The sequence below is a fragment of the Salmo trutta genome, chromosome 12 (genome assembly GCF_901001165.1).
Source record: "Salmo trutta chromosome 12, fSalTru1.1, whole genome shotgun sequence".
NCBI classification, from domain to species: domain Eukaryota; kingdom Metazoa; phylum Chordata; class Actinopteri; order Salmoniformes; family Salmonidae; genus Salmo; species Salmo trutta.
Genome location: NC_042968.1, coordinates 36,672,778 through 36,688,475, shown reverse-complemented (window position 1 = coordinate 36,688,475; position 15,698 = coordinate 36,672,778). Strand labels below are relative to the sequence as shown.

The following is a 15,698-nucleotide window of genomic DNA, read 5'->3' as shown; positions in this document are numbered from 1 at the left end:
CTGCCACGTCCTGACCAAACTACAATCACAAATAACCCCTATACTGGTCAGGACGTGACACACAAGCTTGATGCAGTCATTGCGTGCTAGGAATATGGGACCAAATACTACATTTTGACAAAATGTAATACACTATAAGTGAATTTGTACAAATACTTATGACATCTTCAAATGGGGTGACTAGATACATAAGGCGCTTTCATTTTGAAACTGTAAAACAGATACAGTGCCGTGAAAAAGTATTTGCCCCCTTTCTGATTTTCTCTATTTTTACATATTTTTGATACTGAATGGGGTCAGATCTTCAACCAAAACCTAATGTTAGATAAAGGGAACCTGAGTTTACAAATAACCCCAAAAAATTAAACCTGTTTAATTTAAGTATAAACACTTTTTGTTATGCTTAAAACCTGTTGCGGATAGGGGGCAGTATTTGCACGGCCAGATAAAAAACGTACCCGATTTAATCTGGTTACTACTCCTGCCCAGTAACTAGAATATGCATATAATTAGTAGATTTGGATAGAAAACACTCTAAAGTTTCAAAAACTGTTTGAATGGTGTCTGTGAGTATAACAGAACTCATATGGCAGGCCAAAACCTGAGAAGATTCCATGCAGGAAGTGGAAATCTGATTTGTGGAATCACCTTCAACACTTTGCCTATGAAACACACCGTGAGTTAGGATTCATTTAGCACTTCCTAAGGCTTCCACTAGATGTCAACAGTCTTTACAAAGTGGTTTGAGTCTTCTCCGGTAAAAACTGACCGAACGAGAGGCCTGGAAAGTTGGTCATAGGGGGAGGGCCATTACTTCTATGACGCGGGCGCCCATGGGTACCCTCTCATTCCGAAACGTTTAGTAAGACAATGCAATCATCCGCCTTGGTTGAAAAAGGCCCTAAAGATTTATGTTATACAACGTTTGACATGTTTGAACGAACGTAAATATACATTTTTTGCACATTCGTGACAACAAGTCCCGCATGCTTCAGCACATTATGAGTAGCCTTCGGAACGCGCTAACAAGAAGGAGCTATTGGGACATAAATTATTAACTTTTTCGAACAAAACTACATTTGTTGTGGACCTGGGATCCCTGGAAGTGCCTTCTGATGAAGATAATCAAAGGTAAGGGAATATTTACAATAGTATATTTGATTTTAGATGGTTCCAAGATGGCGCTAACCTGTATCGCCTAGCCTATTTTTTTGAGCATACCACCTCGTTTATTGCAAAGTGTGATTTCCCAGTAAAGTTATTTTTAAATCTGGCAATGTGGTTGCATTCACGAGATGTTAATCTATAATTCTTTGAATGACAATATAAAATTTTAACAATGTTTTCGAATAGTAATTTTGTAAATTGTAGCGGTAATTCACCGGAAGCATTTGAGGGAAAATATTTTCTGAACGTCACGCGCCGATGTAAAATGCTGTTTTTATATATAAATATGAACTTTATCGAACAAAAAATGCATGTATTGTGTAACATGATGTCCTAGGAGTGTCATCTGATGAAGATTGTCAAAGGTTAGTGCTGCATTTAGCTGTGTTTTGGGTATTTGTGATGCATGCTAGTTGCTTTGAAAATGGCAGTGTGATTTTTTTTGGCAGGGTACTCTCCTAACATAATCTAATGTTTTGCTTTTGCTGTAAAGCCTTTTTGAAATCGGACAACGTGGTTCGATTCAGGAGAGGTGTATCTATAAAATGGTGTAAAATAGTAATATGTTTGAGAAATTGAAGTTATAGCATTTATGAGGTATTTGTATTTCGCGCAACACGATTCCACTGGCTGTTGGCTAGGGTGGGGTGCAAGCGTCCCAGGTTTCCAGACAGGTTAAACTCAGTTATTCAACACCCAATTCTCCTGTGTGAGAAGTAATTGCCCCCTTACACTCAATAACTGGTTGTGCCACCTTTAGCTGTAATGACCGCAAGCAAACACTTCCTGTAGTTGTTGATCAGTCTCTCACATTGCTGTGAAGGAATTTTGTCCCACTCTTGCTTGCAGAACTGCTGTAACTCAGCGACATTTGTGGGTTTTCAAGCATGAACTCGACTAGACCATTCCAAAACCCATGTCGTCCAAAAAGTTGACTCAAGTTTGCCAAGAAGCACCTGGATGATCATCAAGAACCCTTGGAAGAATATTCTATGGACAGATGATTCAAAAGTATAACTTTTTGGACGTCATGGCGAAAACAAAACACTGCAATCCACAGTAAGAACCTCATACCAACTGTCAAGCATGGTGGTGGTAGTGTGATGGTTTGGGGATGCTTTGCTGCCTCAGGAGTCAGGACCTGGATGACTTGCCTTAATAGAAGGTTTGTTTTACAGGTTGATCCAAAGCTATCACTTCAATTGCAGTGCCATAGACAACCATGTAAAAACATGGTAACTATTTTGACTTTAGTATGACCACATACTAACATTTGGCACTTATTAATGAACAAGATTTCAAAATCAAGAACACATTTCAAGATTCTAAACTATTGAATATTCAAAACTAAATTCAAAACATATCTAAAGAATATTAAATATCAGTCCTCCGTATTCAAAGATAATTTACCTGAAGTTCTTGTGAATTATCTTCCACCAACAATCTCTTATGACTCAATTGCCAGCAAAAACAGTTATCAAGTATTTAAATGGCTATTGTGTGGTCTCTATTGTCATTCACAGTACTTGGCTGGTAAGCTTACTTGTTTCTACCATTTAATATGTTAAAAACATCCATATATACCTGGACGTACTGTATATTGGGTATATATTGTTTTTTTTTTACAATATGTAAGGTACCCAGCTAACACATAACATTCTGAGAACCATATGTTTCTTAGAGCTTGGTGAGAGCATGGTTGTCCTATGGTTATACAACCTTCCCACAATGTTCTGGGAATGGTGAAGGATACCCAGGTAGCACATAATGTTCTGAGAACCATGTTTCTTGGGTGGGAATTTCAGTACTTCAGCATAACGTTTTCTGCATGTTTCCTCAGGGTTCTAGTCATGTTCTCAGAACATTAAGAAAACATTAGTAAACATTAGTTCTAAGAATGTTATTTAACAACATATGCATTATGTTCTCAGTGTCAACAAAACTCCCTCTGTCCTCTATCTTGTTAAGTGTGTTCAGGTGTGTTGGCTGTGACCACTAATTGGCCACACCTGAACTTAATGAGTGCTTGTTTCCTTTGAAATCGTCTCAAATAAAACTGTGAAGGACCTCGGCGTTACTCTGGACCCTGATCTCTCCTTTGAAGAACATATCAAGACTGTTTCAAGGACAGATTTTTTCCATCTACGTAACATTGCAAAAATCAGAAACTTTCTGTCCAAAAATGACGCAGAAAAATTAAACCATGCTTTTGTTACATCTAGGCTGGACTACTGCAATGCTCTACTTTCCGGCTACCCGGATAAAGCACTAAACAAACTTCAGTTAGTGCTAAATACGGCTGCTACAATCCTGACTAGAACCAAAAAATGTGATCATATTACTCCAGTGCTAGCCTCCCTACACTGGCTTCCTGTTAAGGCAAGGGCTGATTTCAAGGTTTTACTGCTAACCTACAAAGCATTACATGGGCTTGCTCCTACCTGTCTTTCCGATTTGGTCCTGCCGTACATACCTACACGTACGCTACGGTCACAAGACGCAGGCCTCCTAATTGTCCCTAGAATTTCTAAGCAAACGGCTGGAGGCAGGGCTTTCTCCTATAGAGCTCCATTTTTATGGAATGGTCTGCCTACCCATGTGAGAGACGCAGACTCAGTCTCAACCTTTAAGTCTTTACTGAAGACTTATCTCTTCAGTAGGTCCTATGATTAAGTATAGTCTGGCCCAGGAGTGTGAAGGTGAACGGAAAGGCTGGAGCAACGAACCGCCCTTGCTGTCTCTGCCTTGCCGGTTCCCCTCTTTCCACTGGGATTCTCTGCCTCTAACCCTATTACAGGGGCTGAGTCACTGGCTTACTGGTGTTCTTCCATGCCGTCCATGGGAGGGGTGCGTCACTTGAGTGGGTTGAGTCACTGACGTGGTCTTCCTGTCTGGGTTGGCGCCCCCCCTTGGGTTGTGCCATGGCGGAGATCTTTGTGGGCTATACTCGGCCTTGTCTTAGGACGGTAAGTTGGTGGTTGTAGACATCCCTCTAGTGGTGTGGGGGCTGTGCTTTGGCAAAGTGGGTGGGGTTATATCCTGCCTGTTTGGCCCTGTCCGGGGGTATCATCGGATGGGTCCACAGTGTCTTCTGATCCCTCCTGTCTCAGCCTCCAGTATTTATGCTGCAGTAGTTTATGTGTCGGGGGGCTAGGGTCAGTCTGTTACATCTGGAGTATTTCTCTTGTCTTATCCGGTGTCCTGTGTGAATTTAAATATGCTCTCTCTAATTCTCTCTTTCTCTCTTTCTTTCTTTCTCTCGGAGGACCTGAGCCCTAGGACCATGCCTCATGACTACCTGGCATGATGACTCCTTGCTGTCCCCAGTCCACCTGGCCATGCTGCTGCTCCAGTTTCAACTGTTCTGCCTGCGGCTACGGAACCCTGACCTGTTCACCGGACGTGCTTGTTGCACCCTCGACAACTACTATGATTATTATTATTTGACCATGCTGGTCATTTATGAACATTTTAACATCTTGACCATGTTCTGTTATAATATCCACCCGGCACAGCCAGAAGAGGACTGGCCACCCCTCATAGCCTGGTTCCTCTCTAGGTTTCTTCCTAGGTTTTTGGCCTTTTTAGGGAGTTTTTCCTAGGGAGTTTTTCCTAGCCACCGTGCTTCTTTCACATGCATTGCTTGCTGTTTGGGGTTTTAGGCTGGGTTTCTGTACAGCACTTTGAGATTTCAGCTGATGTACGAAGGGCTATATAAATACATTTGATTTGATTTGAAATGGGGGTCTGTTTGAATAGACTAAATTGAACTGCTTTGCATGAGGAAAGAAAAACAAAGGATTATAGCTCCATCCTTGTGGCACAGTGGACTAGCTCCATGGATAGAGAACAGAAGATCATAGGTTTGAATCCTACTCCCCCAGTTTCAACTGTTCTGCCTGCGGCTATGGAACCCTGACCTGTTCACCGGACGTGCTACCTGTCCCAGGCCTGCTGTTTTCAACTCTCTAGAGACAGCAGGAGCGGTAGAGATACTCTCAATGAGTATGAAAAGCCAACTGACATTTACTCCTGAGGTGCTGACCTGTTGCACCCTCGACAACTACTGTGATTATTATTATTTGACCATGCTAGTAATTTATGAACATTTTAACATCTTGGCCATGTTCTGTTATAATCTCCACCCGGCACAGCCAGAAGAGGACTGGCCACCCCTCATAGCCTGGCTCTTCTCTAGTTTTCTTCCTAGGTTTTGGCCTTTCTAGGGAATTTTTCCTAGCCACCGTGCTTCTACACCTGCATTGCTTGCTGTTTGGGATTTTAGGCTGGGTTTCTGTACAGCACTTTGAGATATCAGCTGATGTAAGAAGGGCTATATAAATACATTTGATTTGATACTGACACCATGCCACAATAAAAAATGAATGTGTTTATATGATTAGTGTCTAAGAAGATACATTTTCATGTGTCTTACCTGTGCTTGGAGTTCAAAACCGTTTAAGCTAGCAGTGTTATTGAAAGTCTTATTGACACATGTTCTCAGAGTATTATTTAGTTACCTTCAAGTAAACTATAATTTCTATTCTCAGAACGTTAATAAAACCTCCCAGGAAAACTTTCAGTGAACCATAGTAAAATGTTCTCAGAACCTCCCTGCAACCTAAAAATGAACGTTCCCAGAACAGGAAACATTTTTATTTCCATTCTCAGAACATTTAAAACATATTCAGTTGTACCGGTCAGGAAACGTATGGCTTCGTTCCCAGAACCAATGGGAAACCAAAAACATATGTTCCCACAACTTCCAATGAACCAAAAGTGCTAGCTGGGCATGTACTACAGTATCAATACTTATCTTAATGTTATAAAAATGTATTGCATTTATTTTGATATTGGCATATACACAGAGTGTAGAAAACATTAAGGACACCTTCTCTTTCCATGACATAGACTGACCAAGTGAAAGCTATGATCCCTTATTGATGTCCCTTGTTAAATCCACTTCAATCAGTGTAGATGAAGGGGAGGAGAAAGGTTAAAGAAGGATTGTTAACCCTTGAGACAACTGAGACAAGAAATGTGTATGTGTGCCATTCAGAGGGTGAATGGGCAAGACAAAAGATTTAAGTGCCTTCGTACGGGGTATTGTAGTAGGTGCTAGGCGCACCGATTTGTGTCAAGAACTGCAACGCTGCAGGGTTTTTCACACTCAACAGTTTCCCTTTTGTGTCAAGAATGGTCCACCACCTAAAATGACATCCAGCCAACTTGGGAAGCATTGGAGTCAACATGGGCCAGCATTGCTGTGGAACGCTTTCGACACCTTGCAGAGCATGCGCCGGCAAATTGAATAGGAGAATCTCAATTGCATACTCTTCGTGTCCTCTCTCCTCGCTTCCTTCTCAAAACTCATTGTAGGAGAAGATCTCAATCAAATAAGCCCGGAGGCGATGTATGCTAATAACTCAATTGGGAATTTCTGCTGTCTGTAAAGAAATGGGCTGTAGGTTGATTCTGCTGACACAATTGAATATCATGCAGGATGCTCTAACCTAATGTAGCAGATGCAAAAATATGCCTGAGCGAAGTTCCCACGTCTGTTTTTCAGGGGAAATGGAAGTTAGTTTGAAAATACTGTATCCCTGAAAACTGGAAACATCCGCTTTCTTCTGACTCCTCGGAGAGTGAGTATACTGGAAATAATTGAAATCCATACACAATCCTTAAATATCCAAGGATTTGGCAACGTCATTAATTTCCTAAATCTAGCAAATCCCCATTTTGAGAGATACTGACTTTATGATCAAAGTTATCCTTTTATGGGACTAGAGTCGATGATAATGAATACAGGCCGTTTTCAACCAGAAAAGTTGTTGTTTTGGTTCAGATCCTCTTTAATAGAGAGAACCAATGTCCTCCTCCTCCCTGTCGGACATTTTAGTTCATCGTTTTGGACTTTTGGAGTTTTCTGTCACTCAAGTGCTGGTGGACCCAGTAACTGGGGTTGATATCCAGGCGTATTAGTTTTTGCACCCAGGGGTCTCTCTTTGCCCCCTCCACAAACTCCTCCAGAGTTAGCTGACCTGGAACCAAAGACAACAAGGAGATCCTTATTATTCTACCTAATGTGTATCCACTCTGTCATTATACTGTATGATCAAGAATTAGTTAAAGGCGATAGATAGCTCACTCCAAATTTTTTGAGATCTCACAAGTAACAATTCCTTCATTTCCCACGCCATCGGTTGAGTAGATCAAGCCATGCATAGGTCACTTTTTTAATAGTGTCTCACTATGTCATTATTTCTGACACATGACCATCCTGCCAGAGTAAAAGCTAAAGGCCGTCAAAATACACAAATAAGTGCTCCAGTACTCACCGTCACCATTCTCGTCAATTTTCTGGAAGATATGGTCACAAACCTCTTCAGGTGTAAGGTGGATTTGGCCTGCCTCGTCACTGACGGAACCTTTCTTTATCTTGTAGATGATCTACAGACATCCCAAACAGAGGAATGTTACATCAATCAACTGTTATAGTTACGTTTTGCAGACGTTGGTTCCTCAAAGGGTTTGAGAGATTTCCTTCCCTTCCACATGTGTGCATTTTAAATCATTAGGTTAGTACAAGGACGGCTGGAGAAAGTTCCTACCATATTCTTTACACCAATTCAATGCTTTTAAATCCATAAGGGGGCGTATACGAGTACACACTTCGGGGGAGCAGTAGAGCATCGGACTACAGCCTTCAAGTCCAAGAGCAGGGTTTCTCAACTTCGATCCTGAACAGCCACTGTGCACACAGATTTTCAATTTCCCTATAAATTGCTCCAATTAAGAAGCCTGAATGAAATGGCCCAAATGTAATTCATTTGAATTATTCTAACTAGAGTACTTCCAATACTGCCAATACAGTAACTATGCCAACAGTGAATCTGAGAAAAATGTCTTTAAAGTATTTTTGTTAGCCATCCAAATAGGTTGTAGGTAAATAAGTGATAATGCAATGACGTATAATCTTATTATGAAGCAACGTTTATGCATATCAACCATGACCACTGATTTGATCTATGACCCCTAAAATGCAGATACTGCACTCTGCCTTTGTATGACCTTAACTATATGGGTAATGCAAGGGCAAAGTGCAGTATCTACAATATAAATGTGTTTATTCAACTTTGTTGTTGTTTTTCTGTTTGATAAATAGCTGATTCTCAGAGGCTTTGAGTTTAGTGGTTACCTGACCCAAGCAGATATATACGGCTTAGTGTCTAATTGATAATGAGCTATAGTGTGCTGTAGATCACATCCCTTCCAGGAGCCATGTTGAGAAACACTGGCTTAGAATGTTACTATAGGTCGCACTTCAGCCCAAACCCTTACCCTAATAATTATTCTCAGCTCGTGCCTGTCCAGTCGCCCATTGTCATCGTTGTCAAACACCTTGAAAGACCACTTGAGTTTATCCTCGAGCCGTCCTCGAAGCACAAGGTTTAGCGCAGCAACATACTCAATGAAATCCATGGTGTTGTCCTGTAATAGAGACAGACAAACGATCATGATCAACTACAGCCTCAATAAAAATCCTTACGTGTTCTCCAAGTAAGAAATACATAACATCCCTGACAGTGGGCATATGTAAAACAAAAGGTATACCATGGGATCATGGTGGATTGTGAAAATATAGGGAAATAGACCTGGGTCAAATATGTATTTTCAGGTAGCCTATATCCAGATACTCATCCAGAGAGTTGTGGACCTTTTTAGACTTCTGCATTGAGCCTATTTCAAACTGTTTCTCATCAATTGTTACATTGGTGGTAACTGTGGGATAGCTTACTGGCCTACAGCATTGTCTTGGGCCTTTGTTGGAAGTGTGGCCTTATTTCCATTTGGGTCTTTCCATGTCAATTCAGCAGGCCGTAACACCCACTCAGATTCTTCTGAAGTCGTTTCTGTAGTTAAAAACAGATACTATTAGCATTTCTGCAACATCCTTTTTTGAAATATAATTTGATTTCTGAGAAATTAAGCTAATTGATTGCACCTAAATTGGACATTTTAATTTATAGGATTCATAGAATATTCAATAAATATAGTACCTAAGATACGATTTGGACCTTAACTTTTTTCTAACAAGGAGTAAGACGTGAGGAATCCAAAGAAATGTCCAAAAGCCACCCACGGACCCTACACGCCAATCCCACCCCAACATCGAGTTTATAGTATCAGTTCTGTATGTCTGATAAGTAGTATGGAGCTGCTGCTCTGAGTATTATTTCTTCATCATATGTAATGTATTCTCAGTGAATTTGGTGACGTTTCTTTTCCCCGTTCAGAGAAATTAGTAATGGAAGTTGTTAGGTTTATATCCCATCCTACATCCTGATATTACCAGGTTCTGACCACTAGGAAAATAAATATGTTGTATTGTCACAGACACTAGATAGGTGCAGTGAAATGTGTTGTTTTACAGGGTCAGCCATAGTAGTACAGTGCCCCTGGAGAAAATTAGCGTTAAGTGCCTTGCTCGGGCACTTCAACAGATTTTTCACCTTGTCGGCTCGGGTATTCAAACCAGCAAATCCAATGCAAGTCAATGGTACCTATTAGCATTTTTGCACTTCATATCCATATAATCTATAAGTAACACCATTGAGTTAACATAAACATTTAATTAATAGCCCAGGTGTTTATTTAATTCAATTCCTGAACACAACAGGTGCTTATTAGAGACAGGGTTCTATTTAAGCCAGCTGTCTATTTCCTTAATGCACACAGCTTTTGCTCATTTGCATAGTTAATTGTTAAATTCCAGCATTCACTTCCAGCATTTAAATACATTTCTTCATTTTCCTACACTAATGTGTTATCGTTTACAAACTGTGTCACATTTCTTTTGTCTTAGCATGCCTCTATTGATTTTTTTCTTTACTTTTCCTTAACAGAATAAGTATTATTTGAAACAGGCATTTATTTGCGGAAATGTGTGCCGCCACCTGGCTATTAAAAGGGACAGACGGCTATTTGAGACTTGGCATTTAATTGAAATGAAGGTACACAATACATGTTAAATACTTTAGGATGATTTGAACATGAAGTGTGAAAATGCTAACATAGGTACCATAACCAAAGCATGTGCTGTCCATAGACTGCTTACAGGTTGAGGAAACCAATATGTAATTTTGTAATTTGGGTGAACTATCCATTTGAGGGGGGGATAGTTCAAATTTTGTTCACCTAATAGCAGGAACACCACCATCTAGTGGTCAAACCAGGTAATATCAAGATGTAGGATGGGACATAAACCTAACAGCTTCAATGACTAATTTCTCTGAACAGGTAGAATACAATACATAGAATGAAAAACAAAACTCAGAGCTGCAGCTCCATACTACTTGTCAGACATAGAGAACTGATAATATACTCATTGTTGGGGTGGGATTGGCGTGGGGTGTGGGGGGGTCCATTGGTGGCTTTTGATGTCTAAGTCACTGTTAGAAAAATAATGGTCAAATTTGGAAGTTAGGTATTATATTTAAAGAATACAAAAACTATTTCAGAACAATCTGAGAAGGTTGGTGTTGAAATCCTCTTTCTTGTGCTTTTTGAGGTGGAACGACCCATTTGGCTTTACACTCTGGCCCACTTTATGGAAAGGTGGAACGAGGTGGAACGACCCATTTGGCTTTACACTCTGGCCCACTTTATGGAAGAGGGGTGTTATGGCCATCTACCTTTAGGCTTTTAATTAAGCATATGGCCAAATGAAGCATGATAGTGTACAGACAAATAGCTTAGCCTACATGTGGAAAGAGCACACAATTTGGGAAACCCATATTCTAGAAAACAATATTAATAATAGTATTGTACTAAAATTGTATAAATCTATATTCATGAATTAAATGGGATGTTGAAAACACTTGAGTTGAGGGGGAGGGGTCTATGATAACTTTAGGCCTACACCAATACAACATGTTTTGTTACAGTATGCAAATACATAATTTACAGTAAATGCAAATGACCCAGGTCTGCTTGTTTGTATTCAGAATCTTACCCCATTCATATCAAACGCACTGAATATGCCCTCCATGTATTGCGATTCCGGCGAATTATTGTTTTGAACCCCAAACATCCTTTTGAACTCGTGCAAGTACAACGAACCGCTGGGGCACTCATTGATGAACCTCCTGTAGAGGTCTTGAATTGTCGATACTTCCAACTCTTCTTCGCTGGTTGACTGAGCTTGCTGATTTTGACCCATTGTAAAGTAAAAAAGGTTTGAGTGAAAAAGTTCAAAGTGTGAAAAAGACAACGCGTAAATTTAAATCCAGCTGTGGGCTAGTCTCCAATATGGCTGTGCGCAATAGCCTGGGGACACGGTTACCTCCGAGGTTCATAAAATTTGTAAACCTTTAAGAATTCGACCTCGTATCTTCTCTCTGCTCCCTGCATCGTTGCCTTTGATGGTTGTGCGTGCAAATAGGTCTGACAACATAGGCTACATCATGTGGGATATACATACGTTATCCCCAGGCTAACTTATTTTTAGCAAGACTTGTCCTATATCGGCATTTAGTAATCTGCAGACCTGATCCAATTGCACGATGTAATTTGTAGACCTACAAGGCTACAGTGTGCCAAATAGAGAGTATATGTCCTATAACTTTTGTGACTCAACTGGTTTTATTGTGTTAATATATTATAAAACATTTTCACAATTGCATGCATTTATGTTATAAAACCTTTTCACACCTGGAATGGAGGTTGTCAGGCCATGGGCAAATGATCACCCATCACTATCTGAGGATTAATAAATACATTTTCACTTAACAGCCACTTCTGAAGTCAAAATAGTATGTGTACAGAGATCAGAACAGATAAAATATAGGTAACATATCCAATAGTAGGTTGGAAATGAGTTTAGAGTGTTACTGGATGTAACAGAAGTTAGGTGTTTAAATAGAGAGGTCAGTTGGAATTTGTGAGGCTCTGGTGTAAGGTTCGGGCAATTGTTACTTTCAGATGACCCATGTTGGGGAATACCTTAAGGTTGGCTGTGGGTCAACGAAGGATTAACTGCACACACTGGCCTGTCACGAGAGACTAGACCCAGGACAGCTTGATTGTATTCACTCTTAGAAAAAAGTGTTTCGGATAGGGTTCTTCGGCTGTCCCTGTAGAAAAACTATTTTGGGTTCCAGGTAGAACCCTTTCACCCAACAAGGAACCCCTGAAATGAGCTTTAAAATTAAGAACTCCTTGGTGAAAAGGAACCAAAAAAAGATGTCCCCTACAGAGACAACTAAATAATAACCCTTTATGGTTCAAGGGAGCACCTTTTTTCTAAGTTAGTACCTTAGATTGAGATTCTGGCAATGAATCGCTTTTAACTCCAGTGACCCATACCTGACCTATTGTTTTCAGCATCTCAGTCTACCTTTTGCATTTTTATAAGTTGATAAAGATAAGAGATATCATTAAAGGTCAGGTATGGGCTAAGAGTGTTACGGGATATTACACAAGTACAAGTTGATTGGCTCTGGTGTAAGCTTCTTCAACATGACCCACGTGGGGGAAAACCTCGATGTTGGCTATCGGTCAAAGGAGGATTTATATGAAACAGAAATTACATTGACATTTTATTCATTTCACAGACTCTACAAATAGTGCATCCATCTTAAGATAGCTAGATGAGACAACAACATATCACAACTGTAGCAGGTACATTTTCCCTCAATAAAGTAGTTATCAGCAAAGTCAGTGCTAGTAGGAAAAGTGCATTTATTATTATTATTATTATTATTATTATTATATGGGTGAAGGTGCATTATTCAGTGGGATTATTCAATGTGAGATGATTCAGCGAGATGATTCCATGTGAGAGGATTCAGTTGAGGTGTTGTATGAGAATCAATTCACCCTGATAAGGATACATTAAACAAGTCCGATATTAAATAGAGAAGTCAGGTAGAAGTTGAGTAGCTCTGGTACAAGGCTCAGGTTAGAGTAACTCCCTACAGAAGACCCTTGTTGAGGAATACCTCGAGGTTGGCTGTGGGTCAATGAAGGATTCATCTGCAAAGATTATTCAGTTATGCCTACAGTCCTAGAAAAAGATGGTTCCAAAGGGATTATTTGTATAGGGATAGGGTTCTACCAAGAACTGTTTTTATCTGAAGAACCCTTTCTGAAAGACAAGTGTTCTATGTAAGACAAATGTTTCTACCTAAAACCTTTAACATTATAAAGAACTGTTTTTGGAAGAAAGGGTTCTTTGATGATTCTTTGGAAGCAAAGAATGATTTTTCAGAAGGCAAGAAGGGTTCTTTGGAAGGCAATAAGGGTTCTACAGTGAGGGAAAAAAGTATTTGATCCCCTGCTGATTTTGTACGTTTGCCCACTGACAAAGAAATGATCAGTCTATAATTTTAATGGTAGGTTTATTTGAACAGTGAGAGACAGAATAACAACAAAAAAATCCAGAAAAACCCATGTCAAAAATTTTATAAAGTAATTTGTATTTTAATGAGGGAAATAAGTATTTGACCCCCTCTCAATCAGAAAGATTTCTGGCTCCCAGGTGTCTTTTATAGTCCGATATTAAATAGAGAAGGTGGACACCTGTCGATAACTTCCTGTGAAGTTGGAGGGCGTGCAATTCAAATAAATAATCATAAAACGTATGGATATTAAACATTTAGGTACATACAAGTGTCTTAAAGTCTTATTCATCTAACTGCATTGTTCGATTTACAATAGGCTTTACAGCGAAAGCATGCCATGCGATTGTTTGAGGACAGCGCCCCACATCAAAATATTTTTCAACCAGCACACGCTTCATAAAATCACAAATAGCAATTAATTTTCACTTACGTTTTGAAAATCATCCTCTGATTTGCAAACCAAAGGTTCCCAGCTACAACATGCACGGTCATTTTGTTAAATAAATTCCTTCTTTATATTCCAAAAGGTCTGTTTAGTGGCGCCATCGATTTGAGTAATTTAATCCTCAGGTACCCTAAAATGTAATTAAACTATACTATTTCATACGGAAAGAAGTATGTTCAATAGGAAAGCAAAATTAGGTCTGCGTCCTCTTCGTCGTGCGAGCACAGACTGATTTCCAACTCTGACTCCCAGTACTAAAACTCAAAATTCTTCCTCGTTTGAGAAGAAACAAGCCTGAGACCTTGAACAGACTGTTGACATCTAGTGGAAGCCATAGGAATTGCAATCTGGGAGCTGGATTTGGATATGACCCTATACGTTCCATTGGAAGAGCATGGGCTCGCAAAAAAAAATATTCTGGTTGTTTAATCTTTGGATTTTCTCCTACCATATCTATTGTGCTATAGTCTCATACATTATGTTAACATTTCTAAAAACTTCAAAGTGTTTCTATCCAATGGTACCAATTATATGCATATCCTGGCTTCTGGGCCTGAGTAACAGGCAGTTTACTTTGGTCACATCAGTCAGGCGGAAATGCAGAAAAAAGGACCCTAGCCTGAAGAAGTTTCTTTGGGATTGGTGTCCCTTCCACGGGATGGTTGAGCTAACGTAGGCTGATGCAATTAGCATGAGGTTGTAAGTAACAAGAACATTTCCCAGGACATAGACATATCTGATATTGGAAGAAAGCTTGAAATCTTGTTAATCTAACTGCACTGTCCAATTTACAGTAGCTATTACAGTGAAAGAATACCATGCTATTATTTGAGGAGAGTGCACAATTTTGAACATGGAAAGATATTAATAAACAAATTAGGCACATTTGGGCTGTATTGATACTTGAACAGAAATGCAATGGTTCATTGGATCTGTGTCACGGTTGTCGTAGGATGGAGAAGCGGACCAAAGTGCAGCGTGTGTGTCGTTCCACATTTTATTTATACTGTGAAACTATGCAATACATGAATAAACTGAATGACAAAAAACAACAAACCGTGATGCAGAGGTGAAACATACATTACTCAAAATGAATCTCCCACAAACCCAGGTGGGACAAACACCAACTTAAATATGACCTCCAATTAGAGACAACGATGACCAGCTGCCTCTAATTGGAGATCATCCCAAACACAGCCCAACATAGAAATACAAAACTAGAACAACCCAACATAGAAATTGTCACGGTTGTCGTCTGGAATGGAGGACCAAAACGCAGCAGGAATGTGGATGCTCATCTTGTTATTTATTTAGACCAAGAAAACACCAAAATAACAAACAACGAAGAACGAACAATCAACAAAACAGTCTTGTAAGGCTCACACATGCAAAACAAGAAACAATCTCCCACAAACACTAAACACATACCCATATATAGGACTCTCAATCAGAGGCAACGAGAAAGCACCTGCCTCCAATTGAGAGTCCAACCCCCCATTAACCTAAACATAGAAATACAACTAACTAGACTAAACATAGAAATAAATAAACCAGGAACAGTGCCCAAAAACCCCAGAATACATAAATCAAATACCCTTCTACCAAAAACACCACCCCGAACCACATAAAACAAATACCCTCTGCCACGTCCTGACCAAACTACAATAACAAATAACCCT

At 39.8% G+C, this 15,698-nt stretch overlaps 1 protein-coding gene across 1 annotated transcript; it reads right to left on the bottom strand.

Annotated features, from left to right (window-relative positions):
• Positions 1–7,065: 7,065 nt before the first annotated feature.
• On the bottom strand, positions 7,066–11,609 carry LOC115202533 (guanylyl cyclase-activating protein 2). The gene is made up of 4 exons (XM_029766658.1): positions 11,186–11,609; positions 8,512–8,661; positions 7,440–7,620; positions 7,066–7,211 (listed from the first exon to the last, which is right to left on the bottom strand). The coding sequence occupies exons 1-4, from the start codon at positions 11,390–11,392 to the stop codon at positions 7,066–7,068; spliced, it is 684 nt and encodes a 227-aa protein (XP_029622518.1). The 5' UTR covers positions 11,393–11,609.
• Positions 11,610–15,698: the final 4,089 nt, after the last annotated feature.